This window comes from Ruditapes philippinarum, unplaced genomic scaffold (genome assembly GCF_026571515.1).
Source record: "Ruditapes philippinarum isolate M1 unplaced genomic scaffold, ASM2657151v2 ctg6220_1_1_1_1, whole genome shotgun sequence".
Lineage (NCBI taxonomy): Eukaryota > Metazoa > Mollusca > Bivalvia > Venerida > Veneridae > Ruditapes > Ruditapes philippinarum.
This window is the reverse complement of record NW_026857737.1, coordinates 100,457-127,764: the sequence shown is the minus strand read 5'-3', so window position 1 is coordinate 127,764 and position 27,308 is coordinate 100,457. Positions and strand designations below refer to the sequence as shown.

At 33.9% G+C, this 27,308-nt stretch overlaps 1 protein-coding gene and 1 long non-coding RNA gene across 2 annotated transcripts; both read right to left on the bottom strand.

Annotated features, from left to right (window-relative positions):
• Positions 1-5,153: 5,153 nt before the first annotated feature.
• LOC132750756 (uncharacterized) lies at positions 5,154-6,141 on the bottom strand. The gene is made up of 2 exons (XR_009628593.1): positions 5,972-6,141; positions 5,154-5,360 (listed from the first exon to the last, which is right to left on the bottom strand). It is a non-coding gene; the product is annotated as an uncharacterized LOC132750756 (long non-coding RNA).
• A 2,311-nt stretch (positions 6,142-8,452) lies between these two features.
• LOC132750753 (uncharacterized) lies at positions 8,453-26,723 on the bottom strand. Its single transcript, XM_060740788.1, has 4 exons — positions 26,619-26,723; positions 24,770-24,903; positions 21,098-21,211; positions 8,453-8,531 (listed from the first exon to the last, which is right to left on the bottom strand). Exons 2-4 carry the CDS (start codon positions 24,871-24,873, stop codon positions 8,453-8,455), a joined length of 297 nt encoding a protein of 98 aa, XP_060596771.1. The 5' UTR covers positions 24,874-24,903; positions 26,619-26,723.
• Positions 26,724-27,308: the final 585 nt, after the last annotated feature.

Below are 27,308 nucleotides of genomic sequence, written 5' to 3'. Positions count from 1 at the left end.
GACATTCCTGATACAGAAATATTTAACTTTTATCAATTAATTTCATCAATACCCAAAGAATAGAAACGTAAACTACAACAAAATAATCAAATTTCAACGCCTAAAGAAATAAGCACTTTTGATATCATAGAAAAAACAAACACGTCCAATATCAGTAACAAGTTAACAAGCAAATAAGGCTCTGTAAAAATAAAAGAACAAAGTCGCAAATAATATGGGAAGAATGATTTCCTCAAAAAAGAATTTCAATGGCAAAATATTTACGAAAACGTTTTTATTTATTGCACAGATAATATTTTACAAAACTTTCTCCTTCAATGTTAATTAACCGAATCTAGTCTTTGTGATTTTTGCTGTATGGATGTTGAAAGTATAGAGCACCTATTTTGGGACTGCCAAACAGTACAAATATTTTGGAATAATTTATTCAAATGGCTTAATCAAATAGCAATAAATGTTACGTATGGCAATTTTACATCTTTCTTTCATGCTAAAGATAAGAAAACATCGTTTAATTTTCTCTTTTCAAAATACAAATGTATTTCATATACAATGTCGATCATTTTTATGTAAAAATATGAAAATCGGCCAAATACTAAGAAAGTTAATTTTTGTATCATGATAGAAATTAAATCTATTGTATCAAATATTTCCACCACGGCCTCAGATATTGTCTTTGTTTTGACAACAACAATTTTTTGCCAATTAAAAGGTACCATATGTTTAATTGTAAAATTTTCTGTCGCCTGATCATGTGTTCAAAAAGGTTGAATAACAAACATTAATCTTGTGTCTGTAATCAATAACATTTGTTTTACATTATTTTATTTTGAATTTGTACATGTTACATCAACACTATAATATTCACATACAAACTACATTTCCCTCGATAAACATGAATACACACGGCAATAATTATGGTCCTTAGAGATAAATGAGTGCTTTTGAGAATTTTATGAAAGCCCCTCAAAAATTACGAATGCGCCTTAAGAATAATAATGCCTCTCGAGAATTATAAATGCCACTCGAAAGTTATGAATGCCCCTCGATAATTATAATGCCCCTCGAGAATTATGAATGTCTCTCGAGAATCAAATGCCACTTGAGAATTATAATTCCCCTTGAGAATTATGAATGCTCACTCGATAATAATGAATTGTGCCCCCCCCCCCCCAAAAAAAAAAATAAGATAGAATTCCCATAAGAACAAAAGATATCCTTAAAGGTAATTGGTGCACCCTGTTGTAAAAGGTTTTTATTTATTTCTCAAAAACTGAATTAAATGCTGTTGTGATTTTCTTTTGTTTTGGTTGTTGTTGTCTTATAAATGGATCAAAGATACCCCCCTTCATGTCTCACCTTCGCGCAATGTCGCAATGTTCTGCATGTTGTTCAGCTATAATAAGTTTAAAGTAATATAAATGCAATACATTGCAATATTTTGATGTTTTATGTTTTGTACAGCAACTGTATTAGTTTATGTATTGATTAAAAAAAACAGAGTGTACGGGTCTATACTTATACAAGGTATTTTTTTCCACTGTGATTTTAAAATATTGAGGCTTTTGATATTTGGCATTTTTCTTGATAGTACAATGTATACTTAAGAAATAAGTGGTTAGTTTAAGACTGGTTTATAAGAGATAAAATAAAAAAAAAATATGTGACAAGCTATAAAAATATATGCTACAATCAGAAAAAGGTGCTAAATGAAAAGGGTGCATGTATTTGTAACTTCTTTTCGTAATATCATTAATTTGTAATATGCAAGAAAAACCCAGAGGAATATCTAGCTCTCAGGGAAACTCGGCGGAGCCTCGTTACCGCCATAAACAATTCCCTTGAGCAAGATATTCCGGTCTCAACCGGCAGTCGCTATAAGATCCTTATATTCTAGCACCGGTGTAAACAATAGATAATCCTGGCTGCTATGCAAGAAAATTTTTATGTATCCCTGCACAACAACAAGATCTTATTCATTGAGGCTTTTGATGTGTGAGGTTTTGTGATAGCACAGAGCTAACTAAACATGTTGCCCTGCTCAACGAAAGGGACGCAACAATATCTTATTAATAAAATTTGCATTGCACAGTTACTTTTCTTTATTATACCTCACATAAACCGTTTACGTTTTCTAAAGTCTAATACGATGTCACATGGCATTATTAGACGCCGCGCTGCACGCGGCGTACTCCTCTTGTAGATATGCATTCTTCTATACATTTATACCAGTAAATTTAAAAAAACCCTCCAAATATAAGTATCTTCAAAAGAAAATTTTTAAACAGATTAAAAATTGAAAGATTTGTTGCGTTACAAGATAATACATTAGAAGAATTTGAAAATTGCTGGATAAATCTAATTGAATTGTTTGACTTCTAAATAGTACATGCAGAAAAAAAAAATGCTACTAAGGCAGTTTATTTACTCTTTTCTTTTCAACCTTTTGCCCCTTTTCTTGCAACATTTGATAGTACACAATTTTGACCCTTACCTGCTTAAACACTTCCCCAGGAATATAATACTAGTACTGGTTCTACTTGTGATTAAAATTGTGGTTTTGTAACAAGTATCAACGCAACAAATGTTCTAAAGGGTCTTCTGATGTTATTGTCACTAAAGTGGGTAGGTATCAATTTGCTAAACACATTTGTGCCACTTGTTGGTATATGGATAAGAAAGAGTTACTTCATCCAGATTGTTTGAGTGCATGCCCTCATACTAACCAGTAACTGGACAATGGTATTTTGTCTATGCATTTTTGTGATGATTATAACAGTCAGTCACCAGATCTTGTTAATTTGATTCTTTCAGAGTTTTGTAAGAAGCCAGTGCTTTAAAGTTAAGGCTTCAGGTAAATTTTGATTTGAGGGTTGATATTTATTCCTATTTATACTCTACTTGATACAGATTGCATGAATCGTATGCTTGTGGGTTATTTTGATGTTCAGCCTTCTGAATTTTTGAAGTATGGGTTTCCAATTGAAGTAAAGAGTGATTTTAAAGAAGTTCTGTTTTGTAAATCATACAGAGATACAAATCACGTTGGTCCTTTAAATTTTCCTCAAGTTGCTTGATTATTCATTTTAGCATATGAAGCCATTATTGCCCCCTTTTCTTCATGTCTTGATGAGAGTATGGTGATTCCCTACTACATAATGTGCCTTGATCTAATCCTAATGAACGTAAGGTGATTTTAGATATTAGATTTGCGCTTTCCTCAAGATAGTACAGGAACGAATGATTTTGTTTCAAGGAATTAAGGTGAACGAGTAGGTTTGAATTGTTCTTACGTAGACGATTTTATCTCTTTGATCAAGTCTAAAGGTCCTGATTGTCTCCTATACAAGTTAGATCTGTGCATAGCTTATAGGCAAAAAAATATTTGCCCTTCTAGCTATAATCTAGCAGGTTTTATCTGGAAACATCATTTTTATAGTGTTCTTTCTATGGATTTACGATCTTCTGCCTTAATTTATATTTTTTCCAGGCATTGAGTTTGATAATTTGTTTCAGGATCTTGAGAAAAAACGAATCAGCCTTTGATTTTGGTATGCAGAAGAATTAGCGTATTCAGTGGGAAAGTTTTTTTTTATTGTTTTGTGTATATTCCAAATTATGCTTTTTGAGCATCTACAAGCTCCTTGCAGTTGTATGCACAATCTTTTAGTAGGTCATTTAAGTTTGCGGACTAAATTAAAATTATATCAATGCCGTTAGAACTCTTTATTTGATTTTAGGTTATGGAGTTGATCATATTAATTCATATTTGTTGAACTTGTCTTACAAGGACATAGCGAGGTTAAACCTTTGGTCGGTTAAACAAGCAGAACCCATTACTTTAAAGATTAAGCACTATAAAAACTAGAAAAACATTTGAATTCAATTCTCATTGTCAGATTATATTGCCTTTTTCTTTTTGCAGTTTTCGTAAATTTTATTTAGTGCAATATTCCGAATTGGATGTCAAAGGCAATGATCAGTACAGCTTATGTGCAGTATTTTGGTAATAATATTTAAGTTAATTTTTGATTGGTCTAAACAAATTCAATTTTGTGAAAGAGAACTCATATCTCATTTGGTTAGATTGCGCGACAAGAGATTGTGTCTTGTCGCTGCTTATGATCGTTTTTTAGCAATAAACATTTGTCCCAAACATAAAGTATTATTCACTCTGCCAGAAGGTCAATTGGTTACCTATAATCGTTTTCAGAATAAACAAATTGATTCATTTGGAACCTTTCATTAATAGTACTCATATTTTTCGTCGTGGTTTTACCACTTACTCATGGCTCATAGGTTAGGGTGTCTCAAACACTTATTCAACATTTTGGCGATTGGAAATCTGATGCGTATATTGTTTATTAGTTTCATTTTACGCCTTTTCCCAACAGTATTTCAGTCATATCGGCGGGTAGTTTCCTAACCATCTTTCCTGGAGAGTTACAACAGTACTAGACTACCTTCCTCCTAGCTAAACTACCAAAGCATTTCCTGGGAATCGAACCCACGCCAGAGAGGTAACTGGAAAAGAAGTCATCGACTCTAACCCCTCGACCACGGAGGCGGTTGCGTGTAAATTATATCTGGAATTAAATGATTAATTGTTTGTTCGCATCAAATGTTTACAGTTTACTGTTAATTTTATGTTTTGTTACTTTTCGTTGGTTTTAAAGTATAAATAATCAATATTAAAAGCTTTTATCATTCAATTTGACTCTTATCTGCTTTGTAGATAATTTTGTTTTATTTCTTTGTTTTGGTCACGCGATAAAATATCACGCGTTTGTTGTCAGAGGCTCGCTGTTTAGCAATTTCTTGGACTCGTTTAATTAAATTTGATGTCATATAATTATGACAACGAATGTAAGATTGTTTTAGTTAAAGACAACAAATACATTACTCCTGTAGCTTACAATATTAAAACATTGATAGCATAGTTTGCTGATCGGGCATGTGGAAGAATATAGCTTACAAAAATGTGCATTATCATTGGCTATCCCCCCGGGTCATATCATATTTGTCTCTAGCGGACTGTAACACTCTATTTGCTTTGTTTACTACTAATATCACTAAAACATGTGGCTAACAAATTGACAGCAACAACACACAACTTTTTTCTAACTCAACGCACAGAGACAATGAGACAAGAATATACAAAAATACATATATTTTATTTTTACAATAGTGAGAAGGTATATAGATAAAATAGAAATAATAAATTTCATTAAATTTGGGTTGTTTACTGAACGCGTGAATTCATTTGACTTTTTGGATGTATTTCATTTGGTTTAGTTTTGAGCTTTTCATCCACGTCCCATCCCTGTCGTTGCTTCATGATAGCGCAGATCTTTGAGTGTCTGAAATAAACATTATTTTTTCATATGATTAAAGAAGCTCATTCGTATTCGGAAAATAATCTTTTAGCCATAAATGCTTATTACTCGTTAATGGGTCGTTTGACGAAGCTCTAGTTGTAACTTTTGACGCGTCTGACGCTTATAGGATTTCAATTTAAATGTTTAAAAAAATCTGGAAACAAAGTGATCCCTCGGAAGCATTAATCACAACAAAATTACAAGAGAACCGCAGACTCGGTTTGATTGAGTCTGTACATGAGGGATAATAAATACGTGCAGCATCCCTCAAGCCCCCAGCACCGGCTTGAGCGGTATTCAATTCTCAACACTTAATAGTGCTGGCATCAATGATCCCGAAGGACCAGAAAAAATATATAAAAACACTGAAGTGAGCTATGGTGCAACAGTTGCCACACAGCACTGGACACCTGTTGTTGTGAGTATAAAAATCTGGAAACAAAGTGATCCCTCGGAAGCATACATCACAACAAAATTACAAGAGATCTGCAGACTCAAACATCAAAAAGTTGTTGAATACATACGTACTTTAAATTAAACATAATCATAAGGCAAATTCCATTTTGAGACATAAAATATATGGAATTTCTTACTTTCTGCTTTCGTCTCCATCTAATCTCCGAATAGTCTCTTCGAGCTCCTCTATTTTCTTTCGTAGTGTTTGTATTTCTATCTCTGCACTATAATGTCAATATTTCAAGATCAAAATCTTATTTCAAAGCTCAGTGAGGACCCAAATAAAATATGTTACCTTTAAAATTGTAATAGAAAGAGGAAGGTTAAACCTTGATGGAGTGAACACGTAACTTGCCTATGTTATAAGTATTGTGAAGCTAGTAAATTGTAAAAAAATTGTTAAAAAGTATTATTATGGTTGATAAACGGACGCATAAACCAATTTCATTGCAACTATAAAAATATAAGATGAAGAAATGCAACGTAGTGAAAGTTCATATTTGGTTTGGTTTTGAATTACAAACCGATTAAATTTTTAAAAAGCAATATGAAACTCAGGCAAAGAGGAAAGCCGATTTATATTTGCACTTTCAACATGTGTGACACTTTTAACGAAGGTATCAACATATTTCTTAATTTGAGGAGCTGATAGTAAAGCTAAACGCAATACAGCTTTGAGCTCTGAAAAAATTCAAATGAAAATTTTAACATGGGCCATGAAACCCCATATATCCCTCACCTGACTATTACAAGGAACATGTATTACTATAAACTATAAATGAAAAGCAGATAAAATATTTCATTTATCTCGCAACGTTTATAGATGTATCTGAAAAGTGCACACGTAAAACATTACTGGTTGCCAATGCTAAGAGTAACAATTGTTTCTACAGAAACAAATGATTGCTATACAAAATCAAATGTTTACATGGTTGCTCTGAAATTCAATAGGAGATTCATTCGTTGCTATTGAAAGTTAAAAAAAAGTTAAAATTTGATATAAAAGTAAATGGTCTCTATACAAAAATCAATGGTTTCCTTGGAAGTCAGTGGTTGCTCTGAAATTCAATAGTAAATTCACTCGTTGCTATGGAAACTGGAAAGTTAAAATTGCTATGGAAGAAAATGGTTGCTTTGGAAAGTCACAATTTGATATGAAAAGTCAGTTGCTTCTATGAAAAGTCACTGGTTGCTATGGAAGTCAATGTTTGGTATAAAAAACAAATGGTTGCTATGGGAGTTATTGGTTGCTATTGATAGCAAATGGTTGCTATTGAAAGCCAATGTTTGCTACAGATGTATTTAGATTTGGAGAGATTTTCATTTTCAATTAATTGATTATTTGCTAAAATAACCTATAAATATCATATATGTATCGAAAGGTTCTGTCACGAAATAACACATATTGTTTAACTTTAGTTCGTATGTCGGTAAATTTACATGTTCACATAGTAAGTTGGAAATTAGTATGAAGGTTGGTACACAATACTAAGAGATTCATTAAAACATAAAACATAAAAGTTACTTATTATTTTGTTATTTTCAATTGTAAATATTGAATCTTTATCACGTTTCAGGACTCCTGTCATAGAATAAAATAGAAATTGGTAGATGACATAAACACACAAATGAAAAGTAGAAACTTGTGGATAATATAAATATCTGGAAGAAAGTGACCCATCGGAAGCATAAAAAACGGTGCAGACTCGATTTGATTGAGTCTGTACATGAGGGATAATGTAAAAGTGCACCATTCCTTACGCCCCCTAGCATTGGCTTAAGCGGTACTCAATTCTCAGCACTTCAAAATGCTGGAGTCAATGATCCCGAAGGACCTTAAAGTATTTGTCCCCTGAACAATGTTTTAAGGAAACAGCTTGTTAATACAAATTTTTTTGAAAAGACCAAAATCTATATATGTAATCGTAATATCATAAAAAGAAAACGTTGTAAGAAAATTATCATGTTCATCTTTATAATGTCTGAATTTAAAACCAATGGTGTATTATGATTTGATAGGTACCTTATTTGCCAATATCTTTGCTACTATATTGCAATTTTTTTATAGTTGATTGTTGTTTACGAGTCACATCATTCAAGTTTTCAATATCAAAAAAAAAGATAGACATAATGCAGCAATTATTACCATATTTTTGAATTATTCTATGAAATCTGGTTGTTATTTCACCATGTGTAACTGGATATTGATTAACATGCATCATTATGTCGTAATAGACGGAGCAATAAAATAATTGGACCTCGTTGCTTTTAGTGCCAGCTCTTTATTTAGATTTACACATTGTGGGTTTCCTTTATTGTATTTTGTTTTTAAAATTATTCCGAGATAATTTAATCTTGTATATCATTTGATTGGATAATTTATTTGATTTTCTCTTGTGCTTTTGTCTTCTGAAAATAAATGTTATAATTATTACCTTTCTCATTGTATTCAACAGTTTTATTTGCTTTTGGTTTTGATATAGTAACATTTGTCTTTTTATAATACATTTCATTTCAATCCCTTTTTTCTCTTTCTTTTATTTTTGACTGCATTTCATCAACATTATAATGAGGAACAATTGTAGCCTAAAAATATCTATAGATATTAAATAATTTTCTTACTCTTTTTTTTGAACTTTTCGCAGTTTTACTTCAAGGACAAATTTCTTTTGTAAATTTTTCTTATCATTCGTCGCCCTGTAATTGCAAATAATAATCAATCATTAAAATATTATTATTCTAAATGTCCATTGATAGATTCTTTAAAGCATATGTCAAATAAAATAAACAATGCATTAATCAGAATATAATAAACACAATGATTTTTAAATACAATTGGTTGTAAAACAAACATTTAACAAGAGCACTGCAAAAGCGGGGAAATATACGCCTGAATGTTATTTTTTCAGAGTAATTAAAAATGATCTTTCAATCAGGATAGAGACCCAATCAAGAAACTTGTCAGAACTAGAACTGCCACTGTCATGGCGTGAATACTCCCACATACCACTTTGTCAGAATCAACAGTGGCTATTTAGAGCTCAAAGACAACGTCCCTGCCAAATCTAAGGTAACTAAGCCCCAGTGCTTTGTATTCTACATGCTTCAAACGTGAAAATGTCGAAATCCATACACTGCGGACAGGCATTCTTAAGCAATTGAGGGGTAAAGCTTTTTAGTCGACCTTTGACCCAGTGACCTCAAAATCAATATAGGTCACCTTATAGTCATGATCAACCTCCATGCCAAATATGACTGTGGGTCAAAAGAATATTAAGTTAATGGGCGGACAATCTTTTTGAAGTCAAAGTCCATGGGACCTTGATCTTTGACCCAGGGACCAGGTAAAAATAAATAGGGGTCATCTTCTAATCATGAATAACCTCCATGCCAAATATGAAGAATGTGGGTCACAAATTTCTTAAGTTATTGGGCGGACAAATTCTTTGAAGTCAAAGTCCCTGTGACCTTGTCCTTTGACCCAGTCACCTCAAAATCAAAAGGTGTCATCTACTAATCATGACTGTCCTACATTCCAAATATGAAGACTGTTGGTCAAAGGAATCTTAAGTTATTGGACAGACAAGCTTTTTATAGTCAAGTCCCCTGTGACATTGACCTTTTACCCAGTGTCCTAAAAATCACTAGGAGTCATCTACTAATCATGATTAACATCCATGCTAAATATATGAGGACTGTGGGTCCAAGAATTCTTAAGTTATTCGGCTGACAAGCTTTTGAAGTCAAGGCCCCTGTGACCTGGACCTTTGAACTGGTGACTTCAAAATCATTAGGGTTCATCTAATTATCATGACTAACCTTCATGCCAAATATGAAGACTGAGGGTCAAAGGAATCTTTAGTTATTGGGCGGACAATCTTTTTGAAGTCAAGGCCCCTGTGATCTTGACCTTTGACCTGGTGGCCTCAAAATCAGTAGGGGACATCAACTAATCATGAATAACCTCCATGCCAAATATGAAGAATGTGGGTCAAAGGAATCTTAAGTTATTGGGCGGACAAGAAAAAACCGACGGACGGCGACGGCCGGACAGCCGGACGGCCGGACGGACAAGCTGATTCCAGTATACCCCCTGACAACTTTGTTGTGCGGGGGTATAAAAATGTTTTATCTGTAATATCCTTACAATACTACATGACCTCCAAGTGGAAGCATTTTTACCCTAAGTGCATGACTCAATTCTTGTGGAGGTCTACTAGGCAATGCTTTATGTCAAATATAGAGGCCTACTGTACAAATCGTTTATTACCGATTCTAATTAATATATATATATATTTCTGACGTTAATTTTTTGTTGGCGCAAATTTTTTTACGTTACGCGCTGAACAGTTTAGCGCGTCATTTTGACGATATTGTTTGTTATGAATCGTTTTGTAGAGAATCATCGCTTTGTTTATGTTGATGTGTGAAAATGAAAGATATATAGAAGCGCATACTCGAAAAGTCTAGTTGTTATCCGAAATCCTTTACAATTATCGTCTATAATGTCTTTCACATCGAAACCTTTAAAATACAGTTTCAGCTTTAACGTTTAACGCCGCTACATATAACGGAAGTTCCTTTTGAAAATGACTTTAACAGATAGAAAGAAATATGTTGTTAAGAACAGATTGTGTTTCAATTGTCTTAAACGCAATCACATGTCTAATGAGTGTAGGAAAGAGAAATCATGTGATATACCTGATTGTAGCAGCAAACATCATACATTATTAAAAGCTGGTTCCCGGTAGGTTCTGATATGTCTGTAACGCAACCTTCAATTAATTGTAAGGCCACAAATGGCTCATTTTCTAAAACATGTTTGGGGATTATACCTGTATCTGTAAAAGGTAGGGACGGTTACTTCTGTCTAACATAATTATGCCCTGCTTGACGATGGTGCAGACAAAACCCTGTGTGACGAAAAGCTTATACGGAAGCTGAATATATCTAGTAGGCCAGTTACTTTCCAGATTTCAACTGTTAATTCAACAAGGAACGCAATACACGGAAAAGAAGAAGTTGACCTGACTGTGAGTTTTAATTCCGGTGAAAGTGAAGTGAAGCTTTACAATGTTTGGACAGTAAAACTATTGCCTATTTCTACGCGATCTGCAGCTACTGTCGATGATATTAGAAATATACCATATTTAAGTGACTTGAATATTCCGAATGTGAACGTTAATGAAGTCATGTTACTAAATGGCACGGATACACCGGTAGCTAATATTCCCCTAGATATACGATCAGGAAGTAGTAATGAGCCATATGCAGTGAGAACGCAACTCGGTTGGGCAGTTCGTTGACCAGTTCCAAAAAACAGACAACAGAAGAACCCCAATTAACATTCATTTCGGTCAGTCAAGTGACGCCATACTACAACAACAACTTGAAGGTATATGGACATCAGACTTCAATGACGCATCTATAATGAAAAAAATTCCATGTATGTTGAAGATAAGAGAGCACTTGGAATAATGGAATCTACACTTTCTCATGTTTATGGACACTATGAGATGGGATGACCATGGCGACCGGGTCACAAAAAATTGCCGAATAATTTAGCACTTTCGCATGCGTAATTGAATCACCTCAAAAGAAAACTTTCTCGTGGCAACGTGTTACATTAAATGTATACCAAAACAATGACAGACTATATTGAAAAAGATTCGCAAAAGAAGTGACAAATAAGGATACGAACTCAGAACAGATATGGTATTTACCCCACCATCCTGTAGCAAACGTGAATAAGCCCGGAAAAGTGCGTGTTTAATTTGATTGTGCGGCAAAATATAAAGGTATTTCACTTAATAGTGAACTTTTACAAGGTCCTGATATAATGAACAGCCTTGTAGGCGTATTAACCAGGTTTCGACAAGAAAATGTAGCTCTTTCCGCTGACATAGAGGCAATGTTTCACCAGGTACGTGTATGTGAGAAGGTCTGTGATGTCCTACGTTTTATATTGTGGCCTGGTGGAGATTTATCTATAACACCCATGACTTATTGTATGAAAGTCCACTTATTCGGAGCAACTTCTTCTCCGAGCTGCTCTGCGTTTGCGCTGAAAAGAACTGCCATTGACAATGCAGACAGATTTGAAGCTGCAGTATTATCAACTGTAAAGAGAAAGTTTTACGTAGAAGACTGCCTGAAGTCTGTAGAATCTGAAGATAAAGCTGTTAAACTTGCAGCAGATTTACAGTCCCTGACGAGCTGAAGTGGCTTCAGACTCACAAAGTGGATAAGCAACAGTCGGAGGGTACGATTACGGAATCTGAACGTGCGCCGACGGTCGTAAGCCTTAACCCTGGAGACGAACTGCCTTGTGATCGTGCGCTAGACGTCAATTGGAGTGTCAATGACGATGAAATAACATTTAAGATTAAAATAAGCAATAAACCCTTAACATGACGCGGAATTCTTTCCATAGTTAGTGCGGTCTTTGATCAACTAGTACTTGTATCACCTTTGACGGTGCGTGTTAAGGCAATTGTACAGAGCATTTGTAGGAAGAAGTTAGGGGGGCGTGAAACCATTCCGCAGAAAGAAATCGAAGATTGGCAACAGTGAATAGCAAATCTACCATCGTTAGAAAAAAATAGTATTGACCGTTGTTTCCGTCCAAATCAGTCCAGTAAATTGAAGAACGTTCAGCTGCACGTGTTCAGCGATGGCTTAGAGACAGGTTATGACGCATGCGCATACTTACGATTGACGGATACACAGAAAGGAATTTCATGCAGTTTTGTTATTGGTAAATCTAGATAAGCAGAAATAAAGCAAACAACCATTCGAAGATTGCAGCTGTGTGGAGCTGTAGTGGCATGCCGCCTTTATGCTATGATATCAGAAGAACTTGACTTAAAGGTCGACCAAGGTCGACCAAGTTACATACTAGACGGATTCTTTGATATTACTTGGATATATAAACAATAATAACAGACGATTTAAGACATTCCACGGTAATAGAATGAGCTACATTCTCAAGACTACATCCCCTGAAAAGTGGCGTTATGTCGATTTCGGTTCGACCCCTGTTGATATTGCTTCAAGGGGCATCCATCCAAATGACATTCATGGTCTTAAAATATGGCTAGAGGGACCAAAATACTTATTACAAGACGAATCGACTTGGCCTAAAATTCCCACATAAGCTACAAATTGCAAATGATGATTCCGAAGTTAAGAGAGAGATTATTGTAAATTCCACCGCATCGTACACAGGACCTCATAAAAAAGACCTCATTAACTATTTTTCCGATTGGACACTGTTGCTTGGAGAAGTTGCTTGGTTACTGAGATTCATAACATATTGCAGATGACATCACTTGACATTGAATGAACAACCAAAAAGAGGAATCCTACCGTTTCTGAGATGAAGAACGCAACTTACGCTATATTACGACGAATACAGAACTCAAGCTTTAAACTGAACTGAACGATATTATCAAAGGTAATTCTGCAAAAAGAGACAATAGATTAGCTACATCAAACCCCATACTTGTTCATGGAAGAAATACATATAAAGCATATGATACGTGCTCGATTATCCTTCCCCACGATAGTCACGTGACAGAATTGATTATTCGTCATTACCATAATTTAAACGGTAAGTTAATAAACAACAGGTACTTGCTGATACACGGAAGAAATATTGGATATTATAAGGATCCAGTACTATAAAGAAAGTTACCAGATATTGTTTTTTATCCTGTCACTTGTATCAATTTCGGCCCGATAACAAGGTGCCGTATATTGACTTGATCACGTGGTATGCATGAATTGGACTACTTTTCAAGAATAATAATAATAATCCGAGGGACCCACCGGCACTCACGCCAAAGATGCTTCTTTTAATATAGTCCAATCCTTGTATACCAGTCGGCATTTTTAAAAAGGAAGACATCTATAGCAAGAGATGGTGGAGACAAATCCAATATTTGGCGAAAATATTTTGGAAAAGATGGTTAAAAGAGTATTTACCAAATTATAGATAAATACAGAATCCCTAAAGAAAGCCCAACACGGCAAAATTGAAAATGTTTCAGGCTCGGTTTGATTGAGCCTGTTCATCACAAGCAAGGCAGAAAAGGCAAAAGGAGAGTAGAGATGTACATGTAGATAACGTTGTGCTTTGTGGTAGACAATAGTGTTCCTAGAGGACAGTGGCCACTAGGCAGAGTAACCGAAGACATTAAGGGTAGGGATGGGCATATTCGTAAATGTAAAGTTCAAACTAGGAACTCAGTTATTATAAGGTCAATCACAAAGTTGTGCCTTTTAGAATGTTCAGACTAATTATTGTATTATGCTGAAAATATTTCACATGATTACGTTAATGTTTGAAAGGATACATAGTGTGTATTAAAGAGATTGTTTTAACATTAGCAAGTACTTTAATATAATGTGTGATTTAATGCGAATATTATCATACTTATGAACATTAAGTTCGTTGTAATTTACATTTTTGTATCGATAGTTTACCGTTTATTGACATTAAATGATTTGATGAAATTAAAATATTTCATGGAGGGCACTGTAAGAGACGTTTATTACCGATTCTAATTAAAATATGTATATTTTTTACGTTAAACGTTTTTTTGGCGCCATTTTATTTAATGTACGCGCTGAACAGTTTAGCGCGTCATTTTGACGAAATTGTTTGTTATGAATTTAAAAGAGAATCGCTTTGTTTATGCTGATGTGTGAAAATAAAAGATAAATAGAAGCGCATACTCGAAAAGTGTAGTTGTTATCCGGAATCCTTTAAACCTAGTATTGATACGCAAAAAGATAAGATGTGTTTTCCTGTACCTGAGTCAAGTTTAAGCGAATGACTCCCTGAGCTGGGCCTATTTTGAATTGAGCATCAGGATTAATATAGCTTTTGTATAATTCTACACATTGCAGCTCCATGTCAAATGTGTTTTTTTCTCATACAAGACAATATCAATAAAGTGATCACAGAGGCGGGGCCAACATTACAAGCGGCATGCGTGCCAGGATGTAAAGGCCAACAAAGCAATGCTACATTTTAAAATTGTAGGCATTGTAGCTTCACTAGAATAAAAATTACATGCATTTAATAATACTTCCAACTTTCTAGATGATATCCTTAGTTTGATCACATGTAAACTACAATATATTCATGTTGACTTAGATTAAATAAAACAAGCTCTTCAGACATCTTTTTTAGATTAAGACATTTGTATCATTAACAATAATGTTGTAACTAAAATCTACGATAAAAGAGATGATTATGATTTGAACTATCCACATTTAGATTGAGATGAACCTCATGCAACACCGTATAAGGTATATAGGGTGTGCAGGCGTGTGGATGATTTTAATGTACGCAATTTATTTGTTACTGGCAAACTTCGTCTACAAGGCTATCGCTATCATAAATTACGTAAATATTGTAGCAACTTTTAACCTCGTTAATCAGATCTAATCTGAAAATATAATTGTTACTTAAAAGTCTTTTACGACTAGGTATTAGCAACCATGACATTTATGAAGATGTGGTTTACAACATGAGTCATAGGAATTTTTCTGCTGTCTAAAATTATCAATCATTTTATTTAAAGAGGCTATGACCCAAATATATAAAGGCATACCGTATGCTTTAAATTCAACCCGTTTACCGTTGGACGCCACGGTTTCCACTTTTAATTGCATATTACGGAACAAGTGAAAGATTATAATGGACAGTTCTTAAAGCGCTTCTGATAGAACTGTTTTGATTTTTGTCTTCTGACTTGCTTCGTTGGGCCCTAGTAAGTGATTTTCATGTTGCTCTGACTTATCTTAAGGCAGCGAGTACTTTTGATACGGTCATCTGGTGGTAACTTCATGTACATATTTACATGATCATTTATGTTTTTTTATTTATTTCGTCTAATGTAACCATGACATTTGTTAGAATTTCACAGGGTGGGAATTCGTTTTATTAACAATGTCTCGTCATATAGGAACATATTAGGGCAGAGTGAGGTTTTGCCCGCCTTTAACCTGTTTAATTTCATCAGTGGTATTATTACTTCTGACCGTTCAAAGGCGGTACCCCTATCTGTTTCTATGATGTGTGTTTGTTCCCATGTTTTAAAGTTTGCCCGCTTTGTGGTGTCCTGTCTTGTAAAATTGCCGTTTAAGATAAGAATCTTCTTCCCATCCCCCTTGTCCAGTGTTGTGCCCTTTTCCCTCTCCCATTTTGTCATTACACCCCTTGTCCATTTAAATCGCTATCTACCCCTTTTAGTTCTTTACATTTTACTTAAAGCACATCCCTCCCTCCTTTTCACCGCCCTTGTGTCCTCTCTACATTTTTAGTTTGGTGCCTTCTGTGTGCCCTGGTTGTGTGGCATGATTGTGTCGGCACTGCGTTCATTTAAAGTCGCCTCTTACCTTGTTAATCTTTATTTTGTTTTTTAATGTGTCTTCCTACACAAAATATTATTAAATTTTATTAAGTTAACCCGGGGGCAAGTGGCATGACTAATACCAGTTATTGTTTGGCCCAAAAAGCGATGCTTCATGTCAAATATCTAAGCTATTTGCATTGAAGTTTCACAAAGTAAGTCTCAGATTTGTTTTTTCAATAGAAAAAATCTGGAAACAAAGTGATCCCTCGGAAGCATTAATCACAACAAAATTACAAGAGCATTTCAGACTCGGTTTGATTGAGCCTGTACACGAGAGATAATAAATACGTGCAACATTCATCTCGCCCGCTAGCACCGGCTTGAGCGGTACTTAATTCTCAACACTTAATAGTGCTGGCATCAATGATCCCGAAGGACCAGAAAGATATAAAAAAAAAAAAAACACACTGAAGTGAAGTACGGGGCAACATTTTACAGTTGCCACACAGCTGTGAAACAATAAGTATGTACATGTATAAGTCAAGTAATCTTTGGGGCGGAATCAATTTTTTATCTCAGAAAGCAGGAACCTCCGTCCTGCGCACCATCTCTTTTTGAAAAATATTTTTGATAATTTCTAGAGAGAGACACAAAATTTGAAAATTATCAATGTACACACAAATGTATTCACCTTCAAAACATTTACAATGTTTCAGTCTCTGGATTAAATATTTGAAGGCATGTTCATAGACATTTTTATGTATTTCCAACTGAAATGTATTTTTATGCTCTCCGAAAAAATTCGGGGGAGCATATAGTCGCCGCCTTGTCCGTCCGTCCGTCTGAGGAAACTTTTTGGGTTAAGGGGCTATATAACAGTAAAGAGAACAAAAGAGAACAATAGGTTCATTCCGTGATCAAATAGTTTAGGGGCTAGTAGCCCTTAAGGAAACAAAGAAAATAACAAAGAAAATAGCACCTAAAGCCAAAACGTTGGAACGTCCATCCGTCCGTCCGTTTTTCTTGTCCGGGACATAACTTTAAAACAACTAGAGGTATCAATATGAAACTTTGTAGGTTGATAGATCTCATTGAGTAGATGCGCAGTGCATAAGACCGTAACTCTGCCTTGCCTACTTATTGAATTATTGCCCTTTGTTTATTTTACAATTTGAACATTTTCCGAGACATAACTCGAAAACTATAAGAGGTATCAACATGAAACTTTGTAGGTAGTTAGATATTACTGAGAAGGTAATTTTTAACTTTGTCCGGGACATATCTCTAAAATAATAGGAGTTATCAACATGAATCTTTGCAGATAGATTGATCTCATTGAGTAGCTTTGCAGTAAACAAAAACTGTAACTCTGTCTTGCCTGATTTTGGAGTTATTGCCCTTTGTTTATTTTGACACTTTGAACATTGTCCGGGACATACTCTAAAATTATAAGAGATATCAACATGAAAAATGCAGTGCTAATGAATCATATCTCTGACTTGAAGTTATTGTCTTCTGTGTTGTTTTTTTTACTTTTTGACTTTTGTACGGGACATATCTCTAAAAGTATTAGAGATATCAGGATGAAACTTTGTAGGTCGATAGATCTTATTCGATAGAACTGCAATGCTAAAGAACATAAGCCTATAAAGAACCTTGTCTAATTTTGAAACTATTGCCCTTTGTTCATTTTTAAACTTTGAATTTTACCTGAGGCATATCTCTGAAACTATAAGACTATTAAAGATATCATCACGATACTTTATAGATAGATAGATCTCATTTAATAGAAGTGAAGTGCAGTTTAAAAAAGTAACTCTGTATTGCCTTATTGTGGAGGTTTAGCCCTTTGTTCATTTTTTTAAAGCTTTCCTGTGTCCAAAACCCTCTCGGGGAGCATCACCCGGTTCAGCCGGTTCTTGTGTTAGCTTTTGATACAAAGAGAAGTAGAGGAAGAGCAAAAAGGGCCGATGAATAGTGAATACTGATGATGGTGGAACACAACGGCTTTTCTTGCTTCAGAAAGTTTTGCACTACAGACGCCTTGTTCGATGACGCCTAATCATGCAACAATCTTGCAGTGGCCAAACCTATTGCGGGTCTTTTTCCCGAAAGTCTTTGTTTAGTTTTCGAAGAATTTTTGCCTTGTAAAATAATGCATTATCGTACTAAGTACATGCATTTGTCTAAAAGAACAGTAACCTCAATGGCGGGATTCTGAGTTGTTGTTCGGAAAATGACGTAAATAACCTTCTTTATTACGATGGTCCCTTTTGCAAGCATGATATGTTTGCTTGGCAAGACTTTGTTCCTCAAATCTTGTTTCTGGTGTTGTTTATAATTACAAAAAATAACCCATGTTTCGTCAACAGGCAGGACATTTGCAGAAGACCGTGCACTGTTATTTTGACACTGTTTAAGAAATATCTTAGCGCATTGCACCATATCTAGCAGAGATATTTCTCATTTTCAAATTTCGTTTGAGAATGGTATGAGCTTATCCCAATGAGATGCCAACGATAATAGCTATTTGTCCAGTGGTGAATCCTGCATCGGCATTCATTAAATATTTCTTTTACTTCAGCAAACATCTTGACAGACGTTTTAAATGTTTTAGGCCGACGAACATGGGTGCATTTTCTGTCAAAATAATTTATTAAACCAACGAATAACTGTTGATAAAATACATCCTTTTGTCCATATAAAGTACAGGTTTTATCAAAAATGTATTTTCACCCTATGCCAAGGAGAACACGATTTTAAATACAGGGCAATAATTAATACTTCTACCAATCATTTTTGTATAACAGTATGCGACTAGACAATGTATAGCGAGCTATAAACAAAGCTCAACTGATCAGATTTTAATTTTATGGTAAGAATGTAAAGCTTACACTTGTATATACCGACAACCTTCACTTCTTTGTGTTTTTCGCAATATTGAACAATATAACATTCTAGATGCATTTATATTTAAACGTTCTTCCAGCAAAATGATCAAGAGTTTCCTTTCAGCGTCTAATGCCTCCAGTTCATCCCCAATGGTATAGCATAGGATGAAAAACTTTAAATTTTTCTTAAAATAATGGCATGATAGGATCCTCATTATTAGACAGCAGAATCCTAATTTCTCTAATAACGATAGGGGAATAAGACATCAGTAGAAATAGCATGATTAAAGGACGTTGAAAGTCCAAGTTATTTATTCTTTCTATCACCCATCATTGAAGGTCTTAATCCATTTGCCCTAGGCTGAATTTAACCACTGTTGAGCTTTAAGCATTTTTTCTCTAAGGTGCAGACCGCAGTGAATGTCTTAATGATTTTGCAGCCACGTTAAAAATCCTGTGGTGAAGTATGCTTCCTTTATAAAATACCAGGTATATAGATTTGTTTGCCACTTTCTCTTTAAGATGGGGAGTTTTCTTTAAATAGATAATAGTTTCTGATTTATAAGCGAAATGTTATTTTTACGCAAATCACCATAAACTATGATATTTTGTAGAAGAAGTGTTTACGGTTCAGTGCCCGCATTCCATCATTAATTTAAGTGCAACTGCGTCAGTGAATATTTTCTTTGGCTCAATTGTCTTCATCGTTGTTCTTGTTTACTAAGCAAGATGTCGTGTCTTTGAATCCCAGCCATGGTTTGGTCTTTTCCGACGAATTGTCTCTCCTTTACTTTTAAATTCCGTATTAAGTGCGAGAAGAAATCTTCATAATGTACATGGAAATAAGAAAGTATTGAAGGTATCCAAATGTTATTTATATTCAGATCTAACCTTATACACAGCGATGTTTAGTATTAAGTGACTATCGAAATGGGTAGGCAACAAGGTCTTTTTGAAATCATATCACTTTTAATGTCCTGAAAATCTCAAAAGGTGACGTTAATTATATAGAATTATGTGGTGTATCATTTTTGTAAAAGACACCATGTAGGAAACTTGGGAAATGCCTTATGGCAAATATAAGTGAAATAAGTATTTGGCCTTATACAAGTTTATAATAGTGAGACCGATTAAGTAATTACCTAGAAAGACTCTATCAAATTAGAAATGGTGGGGTAAGGTTAGTTGGAAAGGGTAGATGTTAATCATTTGTGATAGTGGAGGGTCTGTCTCAGTATATTGTTGGTCCCCTTTCGCAATGTAAATTAATACCGTTGGTAGGCAAATATCACAACGCTCTAGCCTTATACTTTCAGACAAGCAGATTATTTTTAATTAGCATTTTTGAAACTCTTTTCCTGAATCTGTGACCAAAACAGACCAAAACAGACCAAAACCATTTGAACACATTTGAAAGACGTCTGACATTGTCTGACGGTGGGGGACAACAATAGCTCGATGAGCTAAAACACTGGTAGTTTTCTTATGAAAAGACCAACTTTACTTGACACGTAATTTGGAACGCATTATGCCATATAAAGTTTATTCATTTTCTTATTCAGATTAGAAATATTTAGTAAGAATTTAATATAGTTCAACAAATTTCTGTGATTAAGATATTTTACTCAAGGATGAGCATAATCTTATGCGCATAAGTTTTTCGACTTAAAAATTCTTTTGTATAGAGAACACAGAAACAAAAATAGGTCGAAAAATTATTGCAGACCTGTTAAGCGGTCGGTAAGTGATTAAGTAGACCGCTTTTAACAAAAGAGCCAGTAGGTAACTACTATTACGAATACATGTATATGAATTAAACAAAATGTTTAAGTGGAAGTGGTTCATAAATCAAGTGATATAAGAATAAATATTATAACACAATATATGTAATATAAGGAAAACAAAGGCATGCATATAATTCAAACACACTGTTTAAATGGCAGTTGATAATAAATCAAGTTATATAAGATAAAATCCACTTTAAAATCGGATCAGCATTACTTACGTTTCTTTTTGTTTCTGAAGCTCTTTCTCAAGCTCTTTTATCCTTACTTCATTTTTTTCATTTCGTTTCTTAAGGTCCTTTTTTTCCTCATCTTGTTCGTTTTTGGCATTTATTCTGAAAGTTTATATAAACAGAATACTAGCATTTGAATATCGGTTTGAAACCTTGTTATCTATGTTAATTGATGATATTCCGTACGGTTCATATTCCGCTGTTCTTGCTAGCGTTTAAGAAATGTTTTCATTGCTCATATATAAATAGAAAAGTTCATAGACAATTCCGTGTGAGTTTAAGGTAAAATAAATTCCAACAAATTATAATAAAGTTTCCTTTTAAAAGGAATGGCTTGCCTACGTGTGCCATATTCCATCCCTTTAAAAAAATTTTTTTTGAAAAAACCTCCTTAATCAACTCTTTATGATAAAGAAATAATTATACAGAAAATTAATAAGTTGACCTTATATACCAGTAAAATCAAGGTACCTATGTTTTTACAGGTATAAAGGGTCAATTTATTATCACTATTTTTATAAATTATTTGTATATCATAAATTTTTTATTTAGTTTTATTTTCGAAAAAAAAGGTTTACTTTTAAAGGGGTAGGGACTTGACGAGCACATGTGCCCATTTGTGCTACCAGTGTTATGCGAAAGAAGGACCAGAAGTCCACTGATTATAACTGAACCGGAACATGCTGACGATAACATTAACAACTTTTTTTGTAGAAACGAATATTTTTTGTCAAAAGCGATTTGAACTCTATTCTCTATTGTATAAAACTAATCAAGAAAATAATTGGGTCTCCCACGTGGAGGAAATAAAAGTATCTATCTATCATACTGAAGGGAAACAAGTGTGCACATCTCATTTCCACTTTTTTCGCAGAAAGAGTCATTCGTTTTGGCAGTTGCTAATATCATTTAAAAAGCAGCTTTATAGACAAGTCTATGCACTAAAAGACTTTGTTACATGGTACCAATTAATATGCATGTTACACCTAAAATATCTATGTCACTTGCCTATTGATCACAGATATAACGAAAACACAGGATGCGCTATCTGTAGGCCAGCACGTTGTAAGGTTAATGATATGCTTGGGCTATTTTTAGATTACCGTTATACTGTAGTTTTAACTCCACGTTAGAATTGCGTTTAAATATAAGACAAAGTAGATCTAAATATAACTTGATCGCAGACAAATCTGATAGAGGTATGCAATTTTAACTTGTTCGCACTAATTCTCTGTGTGATTCGGTCACGACCTTTTGGTAAGTAGAACCGTCCTTTGAAGACGGAATAGGCCTACTACTACAGAAATTTTCTATTGTATAAAACTAATAAAGACAAAAATCAATCACTTTTGCGTCCTGAAAACGAATTGAAACGAAACATTTTCGTTTATAATTTATTTCTTTCTTCCACTTACGCTTTAAAACGATAAATCAAGTTAAAATAGAAATCTTATTTATAGAAACAAACTGGGATTACCGAAATAATTAAAAATAGCTTAGATTTCCGTAATATTACTTCGTCTGATTCCGCAGTATGACGGAATCGCCCGAATTGTCACGATTGCAGCGGAAACCTAGACTGGTTTTCCGTTCCATCATGCACATCATGCACAAATAAAAGCAGGAAGCCATTTAACCGGAACAACTTTTCCAAAACAAATGGCTTCTAACAAAAAGCAAAATATGCCTTAATAGCTTTGTTACCAAGATTTCCATGAAAAGATAAAGTTGATTTTTTAAAGAATTCTATCTTGCGACTTCGTCGGACTTGAAAATCATTGAGATAATTTTGTAGAAATACTTTTAATAGCAAAAAAGTCAACTTACAAACTAAAATATTTATATTATATATGGAATCGAAGTTAATCAAAGTTAATTGCGAGCTAGGCCGAAGGCTTCGCAAAGCAATAAGTTCCATATACATTGACATTTAATTTATTTACAGATTATCACGGTCACACATCGGCAATTTCTATTAAAGTCTCGTTAAGGCCGCCCCTTATTTGTGATAAACACTTCAAGACTTCAAAAGATGTCTATTGCCTGTCAATTTCTTGGTATCAAGGGCTTATCTTCATGTTCATTTCAAATATTTACATTTACCAGCGAAACACAATTTAATTAAGTGCACGATTACGGTACACTAGCTCGTGGGTATTAACTATGTTGCAGTGTCTCTGCGTCTTTCATGATCAAGGACATTTGGATAATCCTTATTTAATGTTTTCAGTTATTTTCATTGATGTCCTATTTTATTTTAGTGCTATTGATTAGAACCTTGAAAGTTGATGCTAATTACGCCAAAAAACTGCGGTTCAACCGTTTAAAATGAATTATTTAAGAAATATCATTCTATTTATACCGCAATTGACAATGAATATAATGAGATTCCTTTTGTAATGAAAGTCCAAGTATCACATCTTATTTTTTATTTTCAGGTCGATTTGAAAAAAAACCAAGTCGGTGGCGTCAGAGGAATTCTATGCATAAACATGCAAAGAAAGTAATCCTGGGTTATCGGTATGTGGCGAGATGGGAGGGGAATCATAGGCAACATGTTTGAGCAAGGAAATCTCATTCTAATTAATATTGAGTTTCATTTCTAAGCAGTGATAAGCTTTAAATGAAACTGTTAAGGCATATTTATGGCTGTGTTTTATAATCGAATCAACATTTTTTAAATAACATTTTTATGTTTTCATATCATTATACCCGAATGTTATTAAAATAGAGAAAACAAAAATCCCTGAAGAAAGCCCAACACGACAAAATTGAATATGTTGCAGGCTCGGTTTCATGAGCCTGTCCATGGACGGTACTGTCAAGTAAAAACTACCATCCACGCCCCCTAGCACCACCGGCTTAAGCAGAATTCAACATTTAACATGAACTGATACAATTTTGAATTTTGAAACATTCACAGATGTGTTCATATGGCGGTTATCAAAAAACCTTCAATGTGGCACGTAAGTGCCATTCCATGAAAAGCGGCATATGGTCCCAAAGTAAATAAAATGCGTGTCCCCTAAAAGACAAAACAATGTGCAAGCCTTATTTGCATAGCATAATTCCGCCTCTAACTTGTGTTTAAATATATATTGGATTTATAATTTTTTATCGATTTCAAGTTCCCCTTCCCGTCGAAAAAGCACGTTATAATATTTTTTGTTTGCATTACGTGACTGTTTTGTCGATTTGATGCCAGAAACCAAACTAATAGTCAATTCCTTCGCATCAAAACTCCAAATCAATATTAAATAGCCAATATTAAAATAGATATCGACGAAAGACAAAATTCGCCTTCAATGCAATTCAAGGTGATATCCCGGACAAATGACATTGAAAAGCAAACTTATACATGTAGTTTAATGAGGTTTCAAATATAATGTCAAGTAGCTGAATGTGCTTTATAAACACAAACAATATTCGTTCATTTCCTTACATAAGTGTTCGTTTAGGCCATATATTTTCACAATTACATACCTGTGTTACGGGATATACACGATGATTGTAGTGACAGCAACAGTAAACTTGTATGTGAAATGGGAAAAATCATCGTCATCTTGTACTTCCAGAAATTTTATTTGCCATGCTTTTCTTGTTCAAACGCAGAATATTGAAGAAATAAAATCTCTGAGAAAGTTATAAACTTATGCTTACTTTTGCAGTTGCGTTTCATCGCATCGTTCCGCTTCTGTCTCTGAATTATGTTTGTGGTGTAGGTTACAGTAATTGTAATCAGTGAAAAGCCATTTTAAAGCCATTTTTCTGTGTGATAAAAGTACTGGATGTCCCTGGCGAATAAAACAAACGATTGTAATTAGATTCTGATGTGTTTTCTGCATGTTTATATTCGACAAAAACATTAATTAGGCAAGATTTTAAGCGGACTTATATACGAGGAGCACATTTGTGTTAGTATTGCAAATATTGATAAATACAATAGTTTTAAATATGGATAAAATATGAAAACAAGATCATCATGAATAGGTGGTGAATGAATGAATGCATGAATGAACGAACGAACGAACGAACGAACGAACGAACGAATGAATGAAGTTCTAATTAGTGGTTTAGTGTTCACATTTATATTATGAATAATATTTTGTTGTAGAACATTGTATCATCTGCTATATAAATATGTGTAATACCGGACCATCTATCTCACACTTGCCAACAACATCCATATAGATGTATAATTCTTTCGTCGTTTGTTATAATGTCTGATACTAAATACTATCAACATAATTATTCTTTGTTATACAGACCGTCCATTTTAGACAAAGTCGGTATAAAAAATACAACCGAGTAGAATATAGTGTCGTTAAAAAATGGCATTTTTTTTTAAAGAAAAAGACCAATTTTACAATGTCCTTTAATAAGGAACGAGACTTCCAATTAATAGTTTTGTTCATTCTTTTATTCACATTAGACACATTCAATAATAATTTTATAGATTTACATAAATTGCTTTGATTAAAATATTTTATTCAAGGATGAGCCTAGCTTATCTCTAAAATCAGAGAATTTGTCTGATAGTATATAAATAACACATGGGTTTGTGGGTAACAGTAAAAATATCATCCCGAGTAAAATACTGTTACCCGAGGGCGTAGCCGAGGGTAACAGTATTTATACGAGGGATGATATTTTTACTGTTACCCACAAACCCATATGTTATTTATTTTATTACCCCGAACAAATACTGTGATGATCTGAATTTGGCAACTAAATCTAACTGTAACAAAATAAGCCAAGAGAAGCAATAACTAAACTGTCCTTACCTTGCAAGTTTTAAGTGCACTGTAGGCCTACTTGAGAAGCTGTTTTTCTTTTATTCTTTAAGCAAGTGATGATATCTACCAGTCATAAACATAAAATAAGATGTGTTTTATTCAAAAAGCAAAACACTAACTCATTTATAAGGTTATGATCTGTGAAATCTGGATCCTTCTGCATCCATAATATTCTTCGCATGGTTTTTGACAAAGTGCATTTAGAAAATAGCAATGATATCCTACAGATGTATGTCCACAAACTCTATCTGTAACGTTTCACTGGTTAAAATTGTTAAATTATCCTTTGTTGCATGCTTTAATTGTCTGCATGTTTCAGTTTGACACAAAATTATTTATATTACAATTACTTCCGTTGGAAACGGATGTTTCCTGTTGACTATTTAACAAAAAGATATTTAATACGCGAAAGGGACTCTATGTTGCAAAGAACTCCCACAGGCCTATGGGAAATTAGCATTACGAAAAAAGTGAGGGGTAATAATATTAACTATCAAATACTCTAGTACTGGTTCTTTCTTTCAGTAAAGATTACTACACTATATCCAACAAATCTTACTACTGCGTTATTTTTGTATATTTTGAGTTCTCATTTATTAAGATTAAAGAAGGTTAGGACGAGTGTTTTGTCAATTACACGTATCTTCGAAATATAAATCAAGATATTATTATTAGTATCGACTAGAAATATAAATAATTATGTAAGTACTCACTTTTAATTTAATGATTCCTTAAGATTATTTAAAAGGTGAAATAAAATTGTATTCAACTTTATAATACTTGATATCTAAACATACGGTAAGATGTGATAGTATGAGAGACAAAATACAGATAATCTTTCGGTTAATAGCAACTTAAAAGATTAATCAAAGTTGAATATGGAAACCATTTCTAAAACAGGCGCGTATCTTTAAAAGGGGCACCGCTGGAGCGGTTTCCAAAACCTTTTAGTGGCGTAAATTGACAGTTTAACTTTTTAGTTCTTTTTATCCCGTTTGCTTGGCTCACCAAAGTAAACTTAACAATTAATTACTATTATTGTTAGGTACTTACGAGCGTACTAAACTATATCAGTATGGGACGTAAAAATAAATATTTTTAACACTGGTTAAATACACTGTGGTGGGGTGTGTGATTCCCATATTGATCTCAAACTGAGTATCGATAAAAATATATGTGAAGTTCCGTTGATTCAGATGTTGATTAAGATGTGCAAAGATGTGCACTCTAAGTGAAAATAGGTCAATTGCAAGGTAAGTTTTCTATTATTTTTACCGCGTGACTTACGCAGTAATGTATATTTTTGAACATTGTGGTAATTTTTATTGAATGTAAATGACGTTTACAATGTTTAAAATACTCGATTGATAACGACTTAGATATATGGCAATGATTATATTTTA

Bases quoted from the DNA above. Each gene is read 5' to 3' on its own strand.
- LOC132750753 (XM_060740788.1), bottom strand. From the start codon at position 24,873: ATGGCTTTAAAATGGCTTTTCACTGATTACAATTACTGTAACCTACAC. The intron at 21,212-24,769 runs GTAAGCATAAGT...ATAAACTTTCAG, and splicing joins GATGAAACGCAACTGCAAAA to AATAAATGCCAAAAACGAAC. The intron at 8,532-21,097 runs GTAAGTAATGCT...TTGCAATTACAG, and splicing joins CTTCAGAAACAAAAAGAAAC to GGCGACGAATGATAAGAAAA.